Source organism: Pocillopora damicornis, chromosome 14 (assembly GCF_964200805.1).
Source record: "Pocillopora damicornis chromosome 14, jaPocDami1.2, whole genome shotgun sequence".
NCBI classification, from domain to species: domain Eukaryota; kingdom Metazoa; phylum Cnidaria; class Anthozoa; order Scleractinia; family Pocilloporidae; genus Pocillopora; species Pocillopora damicornis.
In genome coordinates this window covers 3,781,099-3,799,436 of record NC_142683.1, presented here as the reverse complement: position 1 = coordinate 3,799,436, position 18,338 = coordinate 3,781,099, and the positions used below count along the sequence as shown (strand labels likewise).

The following is an 18,338-nucleotide window of genomic DNA, read 5'->3' as shown; positions in this document are numbered from 1 at the left end:
GTTATCATCATGTCCAGTGTCGGTTAAAATACCAGTTAATTCGTTGAATTTAGTCAATGTTTGGTTAATCTAGGTGGAGTTAAAAACGATAAACCGACTTTGCCGTTTATGAATTTCTTTCAATTTCTATTGCACATATCAGAATTCTCTGCCGCCAAGTCATTTATCACATCATTCATAACTGAACGAGGTTTGAGGCAGTTTTTAAACCTCATACTCCAAGACAAAACGATTTCCTTAGTCTATGTCAAGGCAAATTAATGGAAGTGAATCAGTTGTTTTCATAGACAGTACTTACCGCAACGTGTAGCCTTCAGTGCCCTGCTTGGAAAATAATTTTAAACATCTCTTTTCGTCCTTTGAGTTTTTTTCCAACACACATCATATGTCAGTCATATCAAGTAGCCAATAAAATGTGGTTGTCTATTTCTGTTCGACTGTCGGTTCCATAATCACTCTCTTTCCTAGGCCCGTTGAACAGCCAAACGTAAGTGCCAGTAGAAAAGGTCCTTTAACCCTTTAACTCCCAGAAGTGACTAACATAAAACTTCTCCCTACAATATCCATACATTCTTCAGCAAACAGGTGATGAGAATATTCAAACTTATCAGATAGAAGCTGCTATCTTGATCTAGCACCAAGTTCTCATAACCAATTTACAAGGAAATGTGTAGCAGCTACAGGGGAGAATTAACAATCAGATCTTGGGAGTGAAAGGGTTAAGTTTTATCAATTACTTATTAATTTTGTCCGCTTGTCGTCAGCCGATTTACGTAGGATTTCTATTAGACCAAGCGCAGGACAATCTTTTATTTGTGGGGCGTTATTCCATTGTATGCACCGAGCGCCTTTTCAATGACAAGTCACTTGGCGTGGAAACTGTGAGAAACTACCCAACATGAATATGGAAATATTCTCCACCGTTAGATACGAATTAATGAACAACCTGTGAGCTTATGAGCCAAGTGAGGAAAACGAATAAACTCGCCTCAAGGACAACTGGAGAAGAATCAAGGAAGTGAATTAATTTGTTTGTTTTCATGTCAATTGTCCTGCAGTAATTCATTAGGGGAGGAAGTTTTCTCTCCTCTTCTCAAAAAGACCGTCTCTTAGCGTCACGAAGGCTATTTTTAGTTGTGATCTGCGTGACGTTCAATACCCTTTTGTTTTGTTTTGTGTGACATACCCTCGAATTGTCGGCATTAGGTTCCATTCGGCCACGAGACACGTGTTAGTCACAAGCATAGCCAGATCGAAGGATTGTCGAAATACTAGAATAACAGAACGGAGAAAGAGGTATGTCATCTTATTTATTTTTGTATTTATAAACCGAAACGTGTATAATCAAGGTAGTTTTGTTGCGCTTAAAATATTTGTGTTGTTCTGATTTATCTATAAGTAGATACACGCCTCGCGTGTTCGAGTGGGTGACGCGACATCGAAGGCGTTCGAGGGTAAGAGTACACGGTAATTTTGGTCAGCGGGAAAAAAATAAGAAACCCGCGAATATTGCAAAAGCCCGCGAAAGGATGACATATAGAAACTGAAGACAATTTTTGATTAAGACACTAGAATGCGTAATGATGGCGGCGACTAATCATTCTTCTTTAAACAACTCGGAGACTGACTTCCTTGAGGAAAACCTTGAAAATTGTTCTGTTGAAAATCAGTACTTCTTGGGTTATTTCGAGGGGAAAAGAGATGAGTTCAAGGACATGCTCGAGAGGTTTCTTCTTATTAGTTCCACATGCTTTGTAAAGAAGGCCTTGCACTCAAAGGAGTTAAATCACAAGAGGTTTTCGAAAAATGATTGGCAGTTTCTTTTATTCTTGGCTGATTTTTTTGCCTTTATCAATTCGGTGTGGGCCTTGTAGAGAATTGATCTTTTGCCGCAATTTTGTTAAAAATTTACGCAATGCACCGGGCGTAAAAGTGTTGAAATATTTAAAAGTATTTCATATATATGAAAGCTCTTGGAAAACACTCTAAGTACGCATTATGCATTTGCAGCATCTCCCGTCTTTGAACACAATGGTGGTAATGTACCGGTCCAATTTTTTGGCAAACCGTGTACCATCGTAAGCAATGGAACTCGGAATTACCTCCACGGGCCAACAAAGGTGAGAATTCCTTTTGAAAACAGAGTTTGAAATATAATGGAACGTACCTGTAGTATTCGATTTTTGCATAACCCGCGAAACTGTTTTAATTTTTCTAGGTATTCGGTGTACGCAACTGGTGCTTCAGAAATAGGCTATTTCTAAATCCAGACAAGACGAAATTAATTGTTTTCGAGAGCCGACAGATGACTTCGAAGCTCCATGAGTTTCCTTTGTCTTTGTTGGGAAAGGACATCTCCTCTGTACAATCAGCCAAAGATCTCGGCGTGATTTTGGATTCGAACTTGACATTTGATGATCATATCAGACCACAGTATCGGAATGTATCGCACGTCTCGCGCAAATTAGCCGTGTCAAACACTGTCTTGACAGAACGTCGTTGTTAACCGTGATAAACGCCTTAGTTTTCAGTAAGTTGTACTACTGCTCGAACGTCAGGGCAAATACCACAGAGAAAAATAGACGGAAATTGCAGGCTGTGCAGAACTTCGCATGTCGAATCGTTAGTGGCGCGAGAAAGTACGATCATGTAACTCCCCACTCAAAAAGTTTGTCTTGGTTACCCGTTAAGGACCAACTATACTACCGCCAAGCTACCATGGCTTTTAAATGCATTTCCGGACACGCCCCCAAATATCTGACGTCACAATTCAGTACCCGCGAGCAAGCTACCAAGCGTACAACTAGGAGTGGCCAAAAGCGTAATATACCTCTTTTTAAAACAGCCTAAGGACAAAGAACATTTTATTACAGAACTATTGGACTTTGGAACAGTTTAGACCCCTTTTTAAAATCAAGCCGTTCGGTTCAAGTTTTTTAACGTATCTTAAAGAATAAGCTTTTAGACAATTTTGTAAATACTCCCTAAACTTCATTTATTTTTAGTATTTTTCTCGACTACAAAGTTTAGATAATGCTGTAAATGTTTCTTAAATTTAATTAATTTTAATTGTGTAGTTATTAGTAACTTTAGTAATTTAAATAATTGTTCCTGAAAAGCCCCATTGGGGAGGTAACAATAAAGTATGTATGTATGTATGTATTCTAGTGGAGGAATCCATCGAGATTTTCGCATACTGAGGAAACAAAATCGGGAAGGTCATTTACACCCATTTACTTCAGAATTTCCCATAAACGTAGCGTGTGTACAATTCCTGAAATTCCCGTTCGTTATTTCACGAATTATCTCATGTTTCAGTGTTAACAAATTTTTCGTATTACGTAAGTAAAAAACATTGAACTTCTCTCAACGGACTCAACGCTGCAAGGAGAATCTCTCTCATAATTTACTTTTTAAGAGACGACATTAACGTCTAAAATTCAAACGTTACTGTTAGGCTTATTAGCGCATTGATAACCTGGTAAATAGCTCAAACACACTGAAAACATTGTTATTAGTTTTTGTATATCTTTATCTGTGAGCTTTATGTGAGTAATAAAAAACAGAGAAGTATAGTTTGATGGCTTGTTTTCATGAATCTAGGATTTTGGGAATCGCTATAAACTACGCGATCACGCATTTAGTAATATTTCTTCTTCTCCTAATGATTGATACTGGACGAAAACATTAACGGTGTAATGCTATTTTATGTGCCCGATATAAGAAAAAATTTGTACTCGCATTTAGCTTACAGGTAAAGATCCTATCTCAGTGGTTATTTTATGACAACCACAAAATACTCAAACAAAATCAAGAAACTGTCGCAGGACCTCAAAGCTCCTTTGTTCACAGGCGGCCCAAGCTCCAGCTGTGAGATGATCATCTTGCGTAATAACAGTCATGGCGGAATTATAAGAGTTTGTATGGGAATATTTACGACCGCTCTAAGGAATAAAAAAATACGTCAAATTCTCAAAAAAAAATACCTCACCTTACTTCCACAGCGTATTGCTTGTTATCTGATCGCTTACTTTGATGAAAAGAGCCCATTTGAGCGAGTTGTTCATTTCGAGGTTTTCAACGTACATAAGAAAAGCCCAAGGCTGAACACTCCATTTCCGAACGCCTGAGCCGAGAAGCGAAAAATCCAAGCTCAAAATGACCGGGCGGCCACAAATCCAACGCAGAATCCAAGCACATACACTGTAGTTTCATTTCAATTCACTAAAAACTCAATCGTCCTCGTGCAACCGACACTAAGCCGCAGTTTGCTTCAAAAATTTCCAGTTTAGAGGTTTCTAACAGCCCGCGGCCACATCAACCTTGACACACGACCGTTGAAAACCAGCTTGGTAACCCTACCTCCTTTTTAAACTGAGCCTCTCCGGGGACCATACCGTCAGTTATCGTCAATAAATTGTTTTAGAACCACGGGTCCCCTCAGTAGAAATCGATCAAGAGGCTATTGTTTCGATCGGACTCAGGATTTCGCTGGCGTCTGCGAGGTTATCTTCTTCAAAATCGTAGTGAAACAAAACCCTAATAATGAAGAATGAAAATTTCCGTCTGTCTAGCACAGAAGCAAAGGAAAAGTAATAATTCAAAGAAAAATAATTTGTACATTTGGATTTAAATTGTCCATTTCCATGCGTGAAAATATTAACACGGATATCCAGCAACAATACTTACCACGATTTCCATTTCAGATACGAGTTCGAATTGATTACGTCCTTGCTGCAACCGTGGAATAGACTATTTTTTACAGACGACATTTTTATCTTTTGAAATTAAAAGGAAATTATCGAGATTTACTAGATCAGCTATGCGGTTTGCAACTATGCTTGTAAATTATTTTGAATTTGTAAACATTTCCGGAGGCGAATTCGATTGGCCGATCGAAACAATAGCCTCTTGATCGATTTCTACTGAGGGGACCCGTGGTTCTAAAACAATTTATTGACGATAACTGACGGTATGGTCCCCGGAGAGGCTCAGTTTAAAAAGGAGGTAGGGTTACCAAGCTGGTTTTCAACGGTCATGTGTCAAGGTTGATGTGGCCGCGGGCTGTTAGAAACCTCTAAACTGGAAATTTTTGAAGCAAACTGCGGCTTAGTGTCGGTTGCACGAGGACGATTGAGTTTTTAGTGAATTGAAATGAAACTACAGTGTATGTGCTTGGATTCTGCGTTGGATTTGTGGCCGCCCGGTCATTTTGAGCTTGGATTTTTCGCTTCTCGGCTCAGGCGTTCGGAAATGGAGTGTTCAGCCTTGGGCCTTTCTTATGTACGTTGAAAACCTCGAAATGAACAACTCGCTCAAATGGGCTCTTTTCATCAAAGTAAGCGATCAGATAACAAGCAATACGCTGTGGAAGTAAGGTGAGGTATTTTTTTTTTGAGAATTTGACGTATTTTTTTATTCCTTAGAGCGGTCGTAAATATTCCCATACAAACTCTTATAATTCCGCCATGACTGTTATTGCGCAAGATGATCATCTCACAGCTGGAGCTTGGGCCGCCTGTGCTTTGTTCAGAACGATCTTGAACAGTCCTTTTTTGAATTTTTCGTGGGGAACAAGTGCTAAAGCTTACATGACGTATTTTAAATTTAACCGCTGTACTATAAATTGTGTGTTCGACCCTCGACCAACGCCTTCGATATAGCATCTCACTGTTCGAGTTTAGGACATTTGATTAGCGTTTATTGTATGATAATTGCCTAATTTAATTTATTGTATTTCAGTTTTTACGAACTTTCCAGTGATTAATAAACCAGTGTACACTCAAATAAAACAAATTTATTAAAAACTGGGAGGGAAATAATACATTTACCCTTTCATTCCCAAGATCTCAGTAGTAATTCTCCTTACAGTCTGTTATACAATTCTTATGATGTTAGTTTAGAGTATTTTGTATTTGATCAACTAATAATACCTAATTGAAATTTTTCTTTATTCTCATCACTTGTCTGCTTGATATTGTATTGATATGGTTAGGAGAAATTTTGTCTTGGTCATTTACAATGTATGAGAGTTGAAGGTTTACACTGACATGAGATATGATAATTCTCAACCAATTGTTCACATTAACAAAAAAAAAAACAAACCAATGCTAGTCAGAAATGTTTCTTTTTTTATTGCTTATGTTTTCCAAGTTACTGGCTAGGCTAAACAAGAAGACTGGAGTCTACTGCATGACCCAAAGATAGAGGAAATTGCCAACGAATATGAAAAGTCTCCTGCTCAAGTCTGTATTCACTTTCAGATACAGAGGGGTGTCTCTGTTATACCTAAAAGTGTCACACCTGCCCACATTCAGAGCAACTTTGAAGTAAGCTTTCAATATATCAAGATTATGTGGGATTGTTTACACAATCAATAGGCCACACTTTCTTTTGGTTCAGCAGTGCGAGAGGTCAGGCAAGATCTTAAGACAATATGGGAAAAGTTTATAAATGCACACCTGTGGCTCATGATTTACTAACTTATTAAATGTTATACTTGCACTGTAAGGGAGTTATTGCTCCTGCAGGAAAACTTTTTAGACAGTATGATCTGTTGCTTTCATGAAACAGCTTTATATGGGTTTATTGGGTGAAAGGGCTGTAGCTTATTGACCAATCAGAGTGTGCATGATAATTCACTTCTTTTGAATTATCAGCATAGACCAAAACCTGTGTCAGTTTATTGTTTGTTAGCAGCTTCCACAGTGTCAATATCACAAATGACCCTGCATGGGTAATTACCAGTAAATAAGTGAATAGATGTCAAAACTGATCTAAAGAATTATGAAATAAAAAAACATGTATTTAGCAAAAGTAGAGGAGGAATGCTACACAATATATTTGTCGATCAAGATATGTATTGCCACCCACACATGGTTCTTCTTCACGTTTTGGTTTGAATCAAGCTGATGGTTTTTATCTTTTCAAATTGGCTTGGTACTCATTGAAACAAACAATATTTTAGCAATTATGAGCGAAAGGTAACAACATAACATTCCCTAAACATATGCAGGTTTTTGATTTCACACTCTCTGATGACGACATGAGGCTTGTTGAATCCATCAACAAATCTTGGAGAGTTCTTATTCCCATGAAAGAAGTAAGTAGTACTGTCCCCTCCTTACCGACTCTGTCCTCTCTTTCCAACCTCTCCCTCCCACTTCTTTCTCTGTTTACTCAATCACCCACCCACTCTCTGACCTTGCCTGTTCTTCAGAGACAGCACAGCATTCTTAAACTTGGTTGGCTCATCCTGCACCATGCCAAACCTTAGGCCATACTTTTACTCTGAAGCTTCCCTTAATGGCTGTGGCATGGTTTGTTGGCTCATACCACCCCTATGGCATTCTTATTAGTGTCCACTGATTTCCCCCCCCCCCTCCTCAAGGGCTCTGAAATATTCTTATTGACCCCCCCCCCCCCTTAAAATAATATACCGGAATCCGGTATGGATATACATAAATAGATAAATAAAAAAAGCTTCATCCCTCCCTCGGCAATAAATAACAACTAGTGCCCCAAATGAAAGAATTTCTCTCGCCCAATATTTTTCTTTATTCTTATCATGTGTCTGCCCCATGAGATATTGATACTGTATCTTAATCACTACTAGGATTGAAAGAACAAACAGGCTATATGGCTGGAAGAGAAAATTGCACGCTAGAGGCTTTTTTCAAGAGGTAACCTTTTTTCTTTTTCACCTTTCTTTCTTTTTAGGTTGATGGTAAGAAAGTCCCTCGAGATAGTGCTCATCCTCATTATCCCTTCAATATTCCATTTTAATATTTGTCAGAACTATATTTGTATTACAAACTCTAAACTAATGGACTCAGAGTCATTGCCACTGTATTGCATATTTATTTAAGTAAAAAATTGGAAAAAAATATTTGTGCCGTAGAAAAATTATTTACTTGATATTTAATGTTTACCTATGCAGTAGCTTTCTCCGGGTCAAGGTATTTTGGAAAAAAACATCAGTCGATTTCCAAACATTAGCGAAGACGTTTCGTGGACCTCCAAACGCCGTTAATTGGATTATTTTGAGTAGAAATCAAAATCAGTATCTAACGTCAATTGCTGTTGAAAAAATAGTCCGAAATTGTGAGCCATGCTTTTTAACTTCTCCTGAACGGGAGGAAACTGTCAGAGCGCATGACGAAGGGTTAACGCTCCACACGTCAGCTTTAGAAAGTCTTTATGGTGGTCAATTCATTTTATAAAATCATTTGATCAAACCCACTTATCTTGTGACATATAATGAGTTTGAGTGGACATGTGCATTAATTCTAATCGCGCTTAATTGTATTAAGGGAGAAGAGCAATCAAGATTTTAATCGTTTTTAGTTTTGTCAACACTCCTTTTACAGCATGCACGACATTGGCATCGACATGCCAGTCTTATCACCATGACATTTATCGCTGCTATGGCAACAAGGAAAGCTATGACGTCAAGTAAGTAGTACTGGTACCAAGGGATGTCAAACACCTGAGCTCTGAGGTGCTGGGTTCCACCATGTCTGAGTACGTACTCTATCTAGTCACCAGCTTTCTCCAGGGAGGTCCGTGGACTGTCTTTTATTAGACGGGAAATGCGCATGGCAGTTTCCTTGAATCGGAAATAAGACAATTCGAAAATTATTGGAAGGATTGGCTCACGCACCCAATGTGTAACCTCTCAGAGGCCCGGGAGAGCGATTTAAAGAGGGGATTTGAATCCTAAATGGCTGACACGAGGGTCATCTATTTCATCAGGCAAGAGCGAAATAGTAGCGGCAGAGCGAAAGTGAAGGATAATGAGTATATAAAAGTATCTATAAGCATACAAGAGTCTGTGTGAGGATACAACGGTATCTACGCATAGGGGTATCAATTAACCCTATACACACTAAGATCAGTATACACATTCTCCATGCTGTTTTCTATACATTTCCTAAGGTGCTGAGAAGGAGATTTTGCTTAACAATCAAGAGCTCACTGTAAGGAGAAATTAGATGCTAATCACTCTTTAGGGTTAAAGGATTGAATTGATAAAATTACTGGGGTATCTATGAAAATACAATGGTCTGCATTACTATACGATTAAGAGTATCTCCTTTTTTCTTTTCTTTAAATATATTTATTTTGGCATGTTACACCACAATATTTTTGTCAAAAACCTTGCAAGAAATTTCCAAAAATTTAAGCTCAGAAAACACTTCTTTTCCAAGGTCACACATTTGTGTAAAATTCTCTTGAATTGAATGACTAATCACCTTTGAAAAAGGATTAAAAATTTTCTTTCCTTGAAGAACTAACCGCGTTCGAAACCTAAAAACTGTCACACTTTGCTTGGCTTGTCCACTGAACTAATGACTTAAAATAATAAATTGGAGTTTTTTTAACTTCGGAAATCTTATAAAGAGATACGCCACACGCTGTCTTATTTCAAATTAATAAACTTAGATGTCTGATAAGCATTTTACAGAAATGCTTTCCTCTGTGTATCGATCCGAGTTGTCCTTAGCAGATGGCGTCCTCTTTTCACAGGCTTGTAATTAAATAGTTCTGAGCTTTACTAAATCTAGTTCATTCTGCTACAGAGGTTTTATCAAAGTCATGGCTCTTAAGGTGCGTTAGGCACCGGCCAATTTCCAAAATCAAATGTCACGTTGTCGCCCATGATCATAAATGGCGCCCATTGAGAAACTTTGTCAAAGCCGTTATTTCTCATCCACTTCCTGGCCTTGTGGAGAGATTCACTGGCGCTTTCACCGCGGAACAAATGTTTGTAGAAACAAGTCATGAACTGCTCTGTGGCTATGTCATCCAGCTTCCATCATGCCGCTAACACTGAACGAGCTCCGGATCCCAAGAACGCTCGGGCAATTCCAATAACTCCCTCGGTTCTAATCTGTCCACGAGCACTGTGACAACAACTAAGCACCACTAGTTTAGCTCGCAACTGAGTTTTTGAAATATCTGCCATGGTCAAAAGATACTCTTCTTCTCGAGGAAAAGGTGCGAGTAGGGTAGGGTGCTTAGGAGAAAGAGCAATCTCCCCTCTTTCAGGATATCCATGCGCAGCAATGTGTATCAGGCTCACTGAACTTATCGCTTGGAGTACAGAATGCTTTGTAGCGGACTCTCCTATCAAAGGCCTTACGCCAAGAAGTGTTCCAATCATCTCTGCTTCCTTTCTTGCACACGGCAATGGTATCATATTTCTGCACCTTCCCTCGTAAATCACCTTTCCAACCACAGGGTCACCCACTATCAGAGCCCCGGTCTGACTGTGATTGTCTGGAGAACTGTCTTGAACAAGCTTTAGAGTCGTGAGAGAGGGAACCAGCCGAATCCTGCATGTCTCTGATAAATACTTGCCTCCTTCGTCAGCTAAGGCAGCAAATGGCACTTGGTACACACAGGAATCAGGGACAATTATGATCTCGGGCTGCTTCAGTAAACTGGCCACGGGAGCAATGATTATCTTGTAACACAAGTCAAGACTTGTTTTGAAATCTTCGGTGTCGTAGTCACGCAGCACTGAGCAGTTGTTGTAGTGAAGTGACATCAGTTCTTTAAAAAATTCATCTACCTTAGGGACTATTCCGGTCACCTTGTTGGGGTCCAGGTTCACTTTCTTTTCTGAAAAAAGAATAGCTCCCGTTGCTTTTATTATCCAAAACCGCACCTCATCTCCACCAACCGAAATGTACAGGCATGCACAGCCTGCTTCTTTTCTAATGATGTCTTGAATGCCACACCAAGACTGTGGATCGCTTGAGATCTGCTCTTGAACAGAGTACCGAGCTGTCATCAAGTCGACCAAGCCTCTTGCCCTTCTCAGCTCCTCGACGTAAAGGGCACGTTCAGGCTCTCCGATGGAAGAAAGCAACCCACTTAACAACTTGTAGGGAAAGGTGCCGTACTGTTCTAAAAGAGATATTTGCAACTCATCGTTTTCTTTAAGAAAACCTCTCAAAGTTTCGAACTTTTGAATGACTTGAAAAAGATACGAAGAAGCTTCCTCAAGATGACGTTTTGACATCATTAACACCAATAGATCACAAAGGCAGAGAAACTCGTTCAAGTTGTGTCCAATATCTCTACTTAATAGTAGAGCTTGCTTAATGTATTCTTCGGCTATGTCAATTTTACCAAGAGAATGGTAACACAATCCTAACACTTGGTAGCTGACTACTATTTTCTCTCTATCACCGATGTCCATACAAATTGTAAGGGCTTTCTCGCAATATTCTTGAGCCTTGTCATATTCACCACGCTTAAGAGAAATTGAACCAAGGTGCATGTAGTCTACTGCTTCTCCAATTCTATCATCGATACCCTTTCTAACTACCATTGCCTTCTTTAGATAGTCATCAGCCTTTGCATACAAGCCGAGAAAGAGAAACGTTGATGTAAGGTTTCTATAGCTTGTTGCTTCTCCACCCCTGTCACCAATTTCTATTGTGATAGCGAGTGCTTTCTCTTGATATTCTCGGGCCTTGTCATATTGACCGAGTGATCGGAACAAAGTTCCTAGGTTTCCGTAGCTTCTTGCTTCTCCATCTCTGTCACCAATTTCTATTTTGATAGCGAGTGCTTTCTCTTGATATTCTCGGGCCTTGTCATATTGACCGAGTGCTTGGAACAAAGTTCCTAGGTTTCCGTAGCTTCTTGCTTCTCCATACCTGTCACCAATTTCTATTCTGATAGCGAGTGCTTTCTCTTGATATTCTCGGGCCTTGTCATATTGACCGAGTGATTGGAACAAAGTTCCAAGGTTTCCGTAGCTTGATGCTTCTCCATACCTGTCACCAATTTCTATTCTGATAGCGAGTGCTTTCTCTTGATATTCTCGGGCCTTGTCATATTGACCGAGTGATTGGAACAAAGTTCCAAGGTTTCCGTAGCTTGTTGCTTCTCCATCCCTGTCACCAATTTCTATTGCGATATCGAGTGCTTTCTCTGTATATTCTCGGGCCTTGTCATATTGACCGAGTGACTGGAACAAAGTTCCTTGGTTTCCGTAGCTTCTTGCTTCTCCATCCCTGTCACCAATTTCTATTTTGATAGCGAGTGCTTTCTCTTGATATTCTCGGGCCTTGTCATATTGACCGAGTGATTGGAACAAAGTTCCTAGGTTTCCGTAGCTTGTTGCTTCTCCATCCCTGTCACCAATTTCTATTCTGATATCGAGTGCTTTCTCTTGATATTCTCGGGCCTTGTCATATTGACCGAGTGAATCGAACAAAGTTCCTAGGTTTCCGTAGCTTGTTGCTTCTCCATCCCTGTCACCAATTTCTATTCTGATAGCGAGTGCTTTCTCTTGATATTCTCGGGCCTTGTCATATTGACCGAGTAATTGGAACAAAGTTCCTAGGTTTCCGTAGCTTAATGCTTCTCCATCCCTGTCACCAATTTCTATTCTGATAGCGAGTGCTTTCTCTTGATATTCTCGGGCCTTGTCATATTGACCGAGTGATTGGAATAAAACTCCTAGGTTTCCGTAGCTTGATGCTTCTCCATACCTATCACCAATTTCTTTTTTGATGTCGAGTGCTTTCTCTTGATATTCTCGGGCTTTGTCGTTATGACCATGCGATTGGAACATTTTTCCGAGATTTGCGTAACACAGTGCCTGGCCATGTATGTTTCCCATCGTTTTCATGATGTTGATTGCTGATTCGTAAAATTTCCAGGCTTCCATTAATTTACTTTGTACCTGAAGTATTTCTGCCAGGTTTAAATGTAGCCATCCTTTTCCAGTGGTGTCATTAGAATCCAGGTATAGGAGGAGTTCCCTCAGGTATTTTTCTGCACTCATGTAATCCTTTACATAAACGTAAGCACTGATTATTCCCTTGTAGATGGCTCGGAACGTAAAGTTTGCCGATGAACGATCGATAGCCTTCGCCTGACTGTGTAATATAATCAAACATTCCTTGTAAACCTCGATGGCTTGCAACACGCGACCAGTTTTGCGAAGGAAGTCGGCGACCACTATACCTATGAAGATAGCTGATATAGCTTCTTTTATGCTGTTCATCTTGACCCTGTTTCTTCTCAGTTTGAAAAAAAAAAGGAGAAATTAGTGAAAACTTTTACACGGACTGTTTATCTTTAAATTTCAATCTTTATCTTCCCCTCCCCGCTTTGTATTCTTTTTATGTTCACGCGCGGCGCACGTGATTTCACAGTTAAGTTAGCAAATCACGTCAAAGAACTCTAACCTTAGCATTGGAAAACTGAGGTAGACATTTTTCGCATACTTTTATTTTATTTTATTTTAGCCAAATGTTGTGGTTCATTTAACAAGTTTAATACATATTTTCTACGGAGTTTGGACTCTAGCCCCTTGTTCGTAGATCGATATTTTACATTGTCCATCAAAGAGGCCTAGAGGAACACACCTTTGCCGTCTATTCTACTGGAGTGTTCCTTGCACTGTCACGCGAATCACGCAGATCAGAGACCAACTGGAAAATTAAACCGGCTAACAGAACACTACAAGTTTCATTTGACTTGCTGATTCATATTTAGTTCACAGTAATTCAATTCAATTTTGTAAGAAGGAGCAATGCTTTTAACAAAACCGATTTACTGGGCTCTCGAGGGAGCTCGTGTTGCATCAGTCTGCTTACTGCTAATTCGAAACTGCCCAGACGATATCTTGAAAGTAATCGCATTTCCTTGCAACAAGCTCACGTTTCTAGAAATTAAATTAGAGAGTAGGTTTTCTTTGATCTGTTTCCTAAATATATATTTTGACTCACAGGTTTTGCATGTATTCGGAGAATGTTTTATATAAGCTACCTTTGTGTGAAGGTCCTGTACTCTATAGCGTGTTTGCTATAATTATAATTGTCAGCACATAATCGATGTGCACTTTATTTGATGATCTTGCAATTTGATTGTGTAAAACCTTGAAAAAAGTGCAGTATTTGTCGATGCTCTTGAATAAGTATTATAGGATATCGAAATATAAACAAATGATCTCTTTTCCCTTGTATATCTCATTCAATGGAAGAAGCCATTGCTTCTTTTCAAAGGGGGGGGGGGCAGTGAGATCTCTATTTGCTGGTAATGTTGTTATTTCATAATTTTCTTTTGTAGCTTTCATAACGATACTAGTGTTGTTTGGATTTCTAACACAGTCAGCATTGATGCAACTTACCTTCAGCAGTTAATTAGAAACGTTCCTTATTCATTTTGATGAAGGCAGAGGGACTTGTATAAGATCTTCCGAGGGAAGTCAACTTTTTCCTAGAAAATAGAAGTAAAAAATCCATGGTGAAAAGTTGGGAATTTATCAAAATTAGTATTTTTTTTGTGTCTTATGCCAATCTGGCAAAGTCTCTTTCGGAGTCAATATTTTTCCACTGAATAAGCGATCGCCCAAATTTCGTACAAAAATTTTGTTCCTATTCATAGACTGTAAATGTAATGAGCGTAAAGTAAATAAACATTGTTTCTTTTCGCCATAAAAATGATATGTTACCCGTTGCGTTCTGGCAACGGGTAACTTAAACGCACCCCACGGGTCTTATACCCACCCCAATTATCCATTACTATTGGAAAGTGAAACTTCCGGTAAATTCCGAGTAATCAGAAGTACCTGACATCAGAAGAAAAAATCACTCGTTCTTTGAAGGAAGTTTCGACGCCATGAAAGTGATAAGTTACCCGCTGCGTTCTGGCAAAGACTTATTTGAGGACTCAGGAGACAAACAATCACTCGATATCAACATTTTTATACATTCATGATATCTTCCTGAGCCAGCCATTTTAATATTTAGGAATAGCATTGGAGGTCATGTTCATGACTGGCGAAAAGTTTCATTTTACATGAGTCAGGGTTAAACGTCAATACTCTTGTATGCCGTAATATTTTAAATTTTGGATTTTACAGCGTCTATCAAAAACTAAGGAGATCGCCCGGCACAATCTTCTGTTGAATATCAGAGACAAATTTAATTTTCAAATCGTTTCCAGTTCTACTGTATTCGTATTAACGGCCTGTACTTCATGGATCAGTTTAGAACCAAAAACCCAATTCCTTAAAATATTACGTAATAGTTTATAAGTTCCTGTTTTCACTGTTTTTGTTAAATATCTTTGATCACAGTTCTCATTTTTCCTTCAAGTTATCAAAAATTGGTAACAACAGCTTCACCTTCTCAGACTACTCAGGAGGGCCGTAACCAAAAGGATCTTCGGTTGCTTGCAACCAGCTCCCCCAGCAGTTATGATAAACAAACATCCATATCATTGTTCGCTTGACCCATTCAGGAAAAAAGGCTTTTCAAGAATTTGAAAATTCTTTTCAAATTCTTGAAAAGCTACAAGCTACGGAAACCTAGGAACTTTGTTCCGATCACTTGGTCAATATGACAAGGCCCGAGAATATCAGGAGAAAGCACTCGCTGTCAGAATAGAAATTGGCGACAGGGATGGAGAAGCAACAAGCTACTTAAACCTAGGAACTTTGTTCCAATCACTTGGTCAATATGACGGGGCCCGAGAATATCAGGAGAAATAGAATTTTCAAGAAGATGCAATGCTCTTAACAAAACCGATTTACTGGGCTCTCAAGGGAGCTTGTGTTGCATCATTCTGCTTACTGTTAATTCGAAACTGCCCAGCCAATATCTTAATACTAATCGCATTTCCTTGCAACAAGTTCGCGTTTCTAAAAATTAAATGAGAAAGTAAGTTTTGTTATAATTGTCCGTGCATAATCGATATGCACTTTATTTGATGATCTTGCACTTTGATGGTGCAAATCCTTGAAAAAAGTGCAGTATTTGTCGATGCTTCTGGAAAAGTATTATAAAGTATCGAAATATAAACAATAATATTTTTCCTTTATATATCTCATTCAATGGAAGAAGCCATAGCTTCTTTTCAAGGGGGGGAATGATATTTCTACATGCTGTTAATGTTGTTATTCTTATGATCATTTTTTTGAAGCTTTCATAACGATACTGGTGTTGTTTAGATTTCTAAAACAGTCGGCATTGATGCAAATTGCCTTTTGAAGTTAGAAACGTTCGTTATTCATTTTGATGATGGCAAACGCACTTGTATAACATCTTCCGAAGGAAGTCGACTTTTTTTTTTGTCTCTTGTCACGCCATCAAACTAAAAGTTAACGGACTGAATCCGCTTAAAGATATCTTCCTTAGCCAGCCATTTTAATTTTTGGTAATATAGCATTGGAGGTCATGTTGATAACTGGCGAAAAGTTTTATTTTGTGCAGGTTTTTTCCTTTCGGGTTAAAACGTCATTACTCTTGTGTGCCGTAATATTTTGAATTTCGGATTTTGTAGCGTCAAGCGAAAACTAAGGATATCGCCCGACGAAATCTTCCGTTTAGTTTTAGAGACAAAAATTTTCAAATCGTTTCCAGTTCTGCTGTATTCGCTGTTAAAGGCCTGTACATGTAATTTGGAGTACCTGACATCAGAAGGAAAAATCCCTCGTTCTTTGAAGGAAGTTTCAATGAGATTCAGGAAAAAAATCTGTAGGAAAAACTTGCGACAAGGCCCGAGAATATCAGGAGAAAGCACTCGCTGTCAGAATAGAAATTGGCGACAGGGATGGAGAAGCAAGAAGCTACGGAAACCTAGCAACTTTGTTCCAATCACTTGATCAATATGACAGGGCCCGAGAATATCAGGAGCAATAGAATTTTCAACTTTTGATAATTCGGCAAATCGCCCGGTGCGCTACTTTTGATGTTGAAATCGTTTGTCCGAACGAAGAGAATGAATAAACTGAAATAGATGACCGATGGTGTACATTCTTAGGAAAATTCCTCTTTGTAAGAGTGGTTCAGGTTCATTATTCACCTTTCCCTCCCCTTCCTAAAAAAGGTATCATTTGTTGATCATCACTTACATGAAGCTAAGCAAGATCTTCGCGATCATGACATCACGTGATTGTTACAATATTTCCGTATTGTTTAGATTAAAACCCTTAAAAGATAAAAGAAGATAGCAATATGTTGTCTTTTAAGGGTACAACTCTGATCAACGCGGCCGTTCCTCTTATTTACCAACTTTGTCTTCGATGACGAAAATCGCAGTAACTGGAAAATGAACAGCTCGTGAAGAGACAGTCATTGAACACAAATAGCTTACCGTTTCAAGACAGAAGCTCCAATTCAGTACTGTAACAAGTCTTGATTGTAATTTTAGGTTAAAAATCCAACGGTTCTCGCAAAACAATGTACACTGAGACCGGATGTTACCTGCAACAAAAGTGAATTGTTTCATTTTTGCATGCTCACATCCGTCATCGGTAAAAAAGTTAGTCGTACAAAACTGAAATATATTTACGCACATCAAATGGCGCTTCATAAGTAGGATAACAAATATCCGTCTCTTCTTATCTTTCCTTCATTGCAAGGAACAACTGAAATTAATTTCATTGAAGCTTTTGTAATGGACATTCGGAATTCATATTTTTCACATGACGGTTGGAATTCTGCGCGAGGCTGGAGCGTTAGTAGATAGCCCTTCGGCTATCTCAGAGGATGTCGGAATTTAATCTTCAGAGAAGGTAGCTTGAAAGTTATCATCATGTCCAGTGTCGGTTAAAATACCAGTTAATTCGTTGAATTTAGTCAATGTTTGGTTAATCTAGGTGGAGTTAAAAACGATAAACCGACTTTGCCGTTTATGAATTTCTTTCAATTTCTATTGCACATATCAGAATTCTCTGCCGCCAAGTCATTTATCACATCATTCATAACTGAACGAGGTTTGAGGCAGTTTTTAAACCTCATACTCCAAGACAAAACGATTTCCTTAGTCTATGTCAAGGCAAATTAATGGAAGTGAATCAGTTGTTTTCATAGACAGTACTTACCGGAACGTGTAGCCTTCAGTGCCCTGCTTGGAAAATAATTTTAACCATCTCTTTTCGTCCTTTGAGTTTTTTTCCAACACACATCATATGTCAGTCATATCAAGTAGCCAATAAAATGTGGTTGTCTATTTCTGTTCGACTGTCGGTTCCATAATCACTCTCTTTCCTAGGCCCGTTGAACAGCCAAACGTAAGTGCCAGTAGAAAAGGTCCTTTAACCCTTTAACTCCCAGAAGTGACTAACATAAAACTTCTCCCTACAATATCCATACATTCTTCAGCAAACAGGTGATCAGAATATTCAAACTTATCAGGTAGAAGCTGCTATCTTGATCTAGCACCAAGTTCTCATAACCAATTTACAAGGAAATGTGTAGCAGCTACAGGGGAGAATTAACAATCAGATCTTGGGAGTTAAGGGGTTAAGTTTTATCAATTACTTATTAATTTTGTCCGCTCGTCGTCAGCCGATTTACGTAGGA

At 38.9% G+C, this 18,338-nt stretch overlaps 1 protein-coding gene and 1 long non-coding RNA gene across 3 annotated transcripts; one reads left to right on the top strand and one right to left on the bottom strand.

Annotated features, from left to right (window-relative positions):
- The first annotated feature begins 1,154 nt into the window (after nucleotides 1-1,154).
- On the top strand, nucleotides 1,155-9,205 carry LOC149034048 (uncharacterized). 2 transcript variants are annotated; one of them, XR_016182816.1, is made up of 6 exons: nucleotides 1,155-1,296; nucleotides 2,011-2,120; nucleotides 2,219-6,329; nucleotides 7,016-7,102; nucleotides 7,616-7,682; nucleotides 8,370-9,205. It is a non-coding gene; the product is annotated as an uncharacterized LOC149034048 (long non-coding RNA). The 2 variants fall into 2 exon arrangements; XR_016182817.1 differs by lacking the exons at nucleotides 7,616-7,682; nucleotides 8,370-9,205 and adding an exon at nucleotides 7,720-8,291.
- Nucleotides 9,206-9,220: 15 nt separating this feature from the next.
- On the bottom strand, nucleotides 9,221-17,396 carry LOC149034047 (uncharacterized). The gene is made up of 3 exons (XM_089193378.1): nucleotides 17,128-17,396; nucleotides 14,159-14,247; nucleotides 9,221-13,043 (listed from the first exon to the last, which is right to left on the bottom strand). Exon 3 carries the CDS (start codon nucleotides 13,028-13,030, stop codon nucleotides 9,818-9,820), a length of 3,213 nt encoding a protein of 1,070 aa, XP_089049504.1. The 5' UTR covers nucleotides 13,031-13,043; nucleotides 14,159-14,247; nucleotides 17,128-17,396; the 3' UTR covers nucleotides 9,221-9,817.
- Nucleotides 17,397-18,338: the final 942 nt, after the last annotated feature.

Bases quoted from the DNA above. Each gene is read 5' to 3' on its own strand.
- LOC149034047 (XM_089193378.1), bottom strand. From the start codon at position 13,030: ATGAACAGCATAAAAGAAGCTATATCAGCTATCTTCATAGGTATAGTG.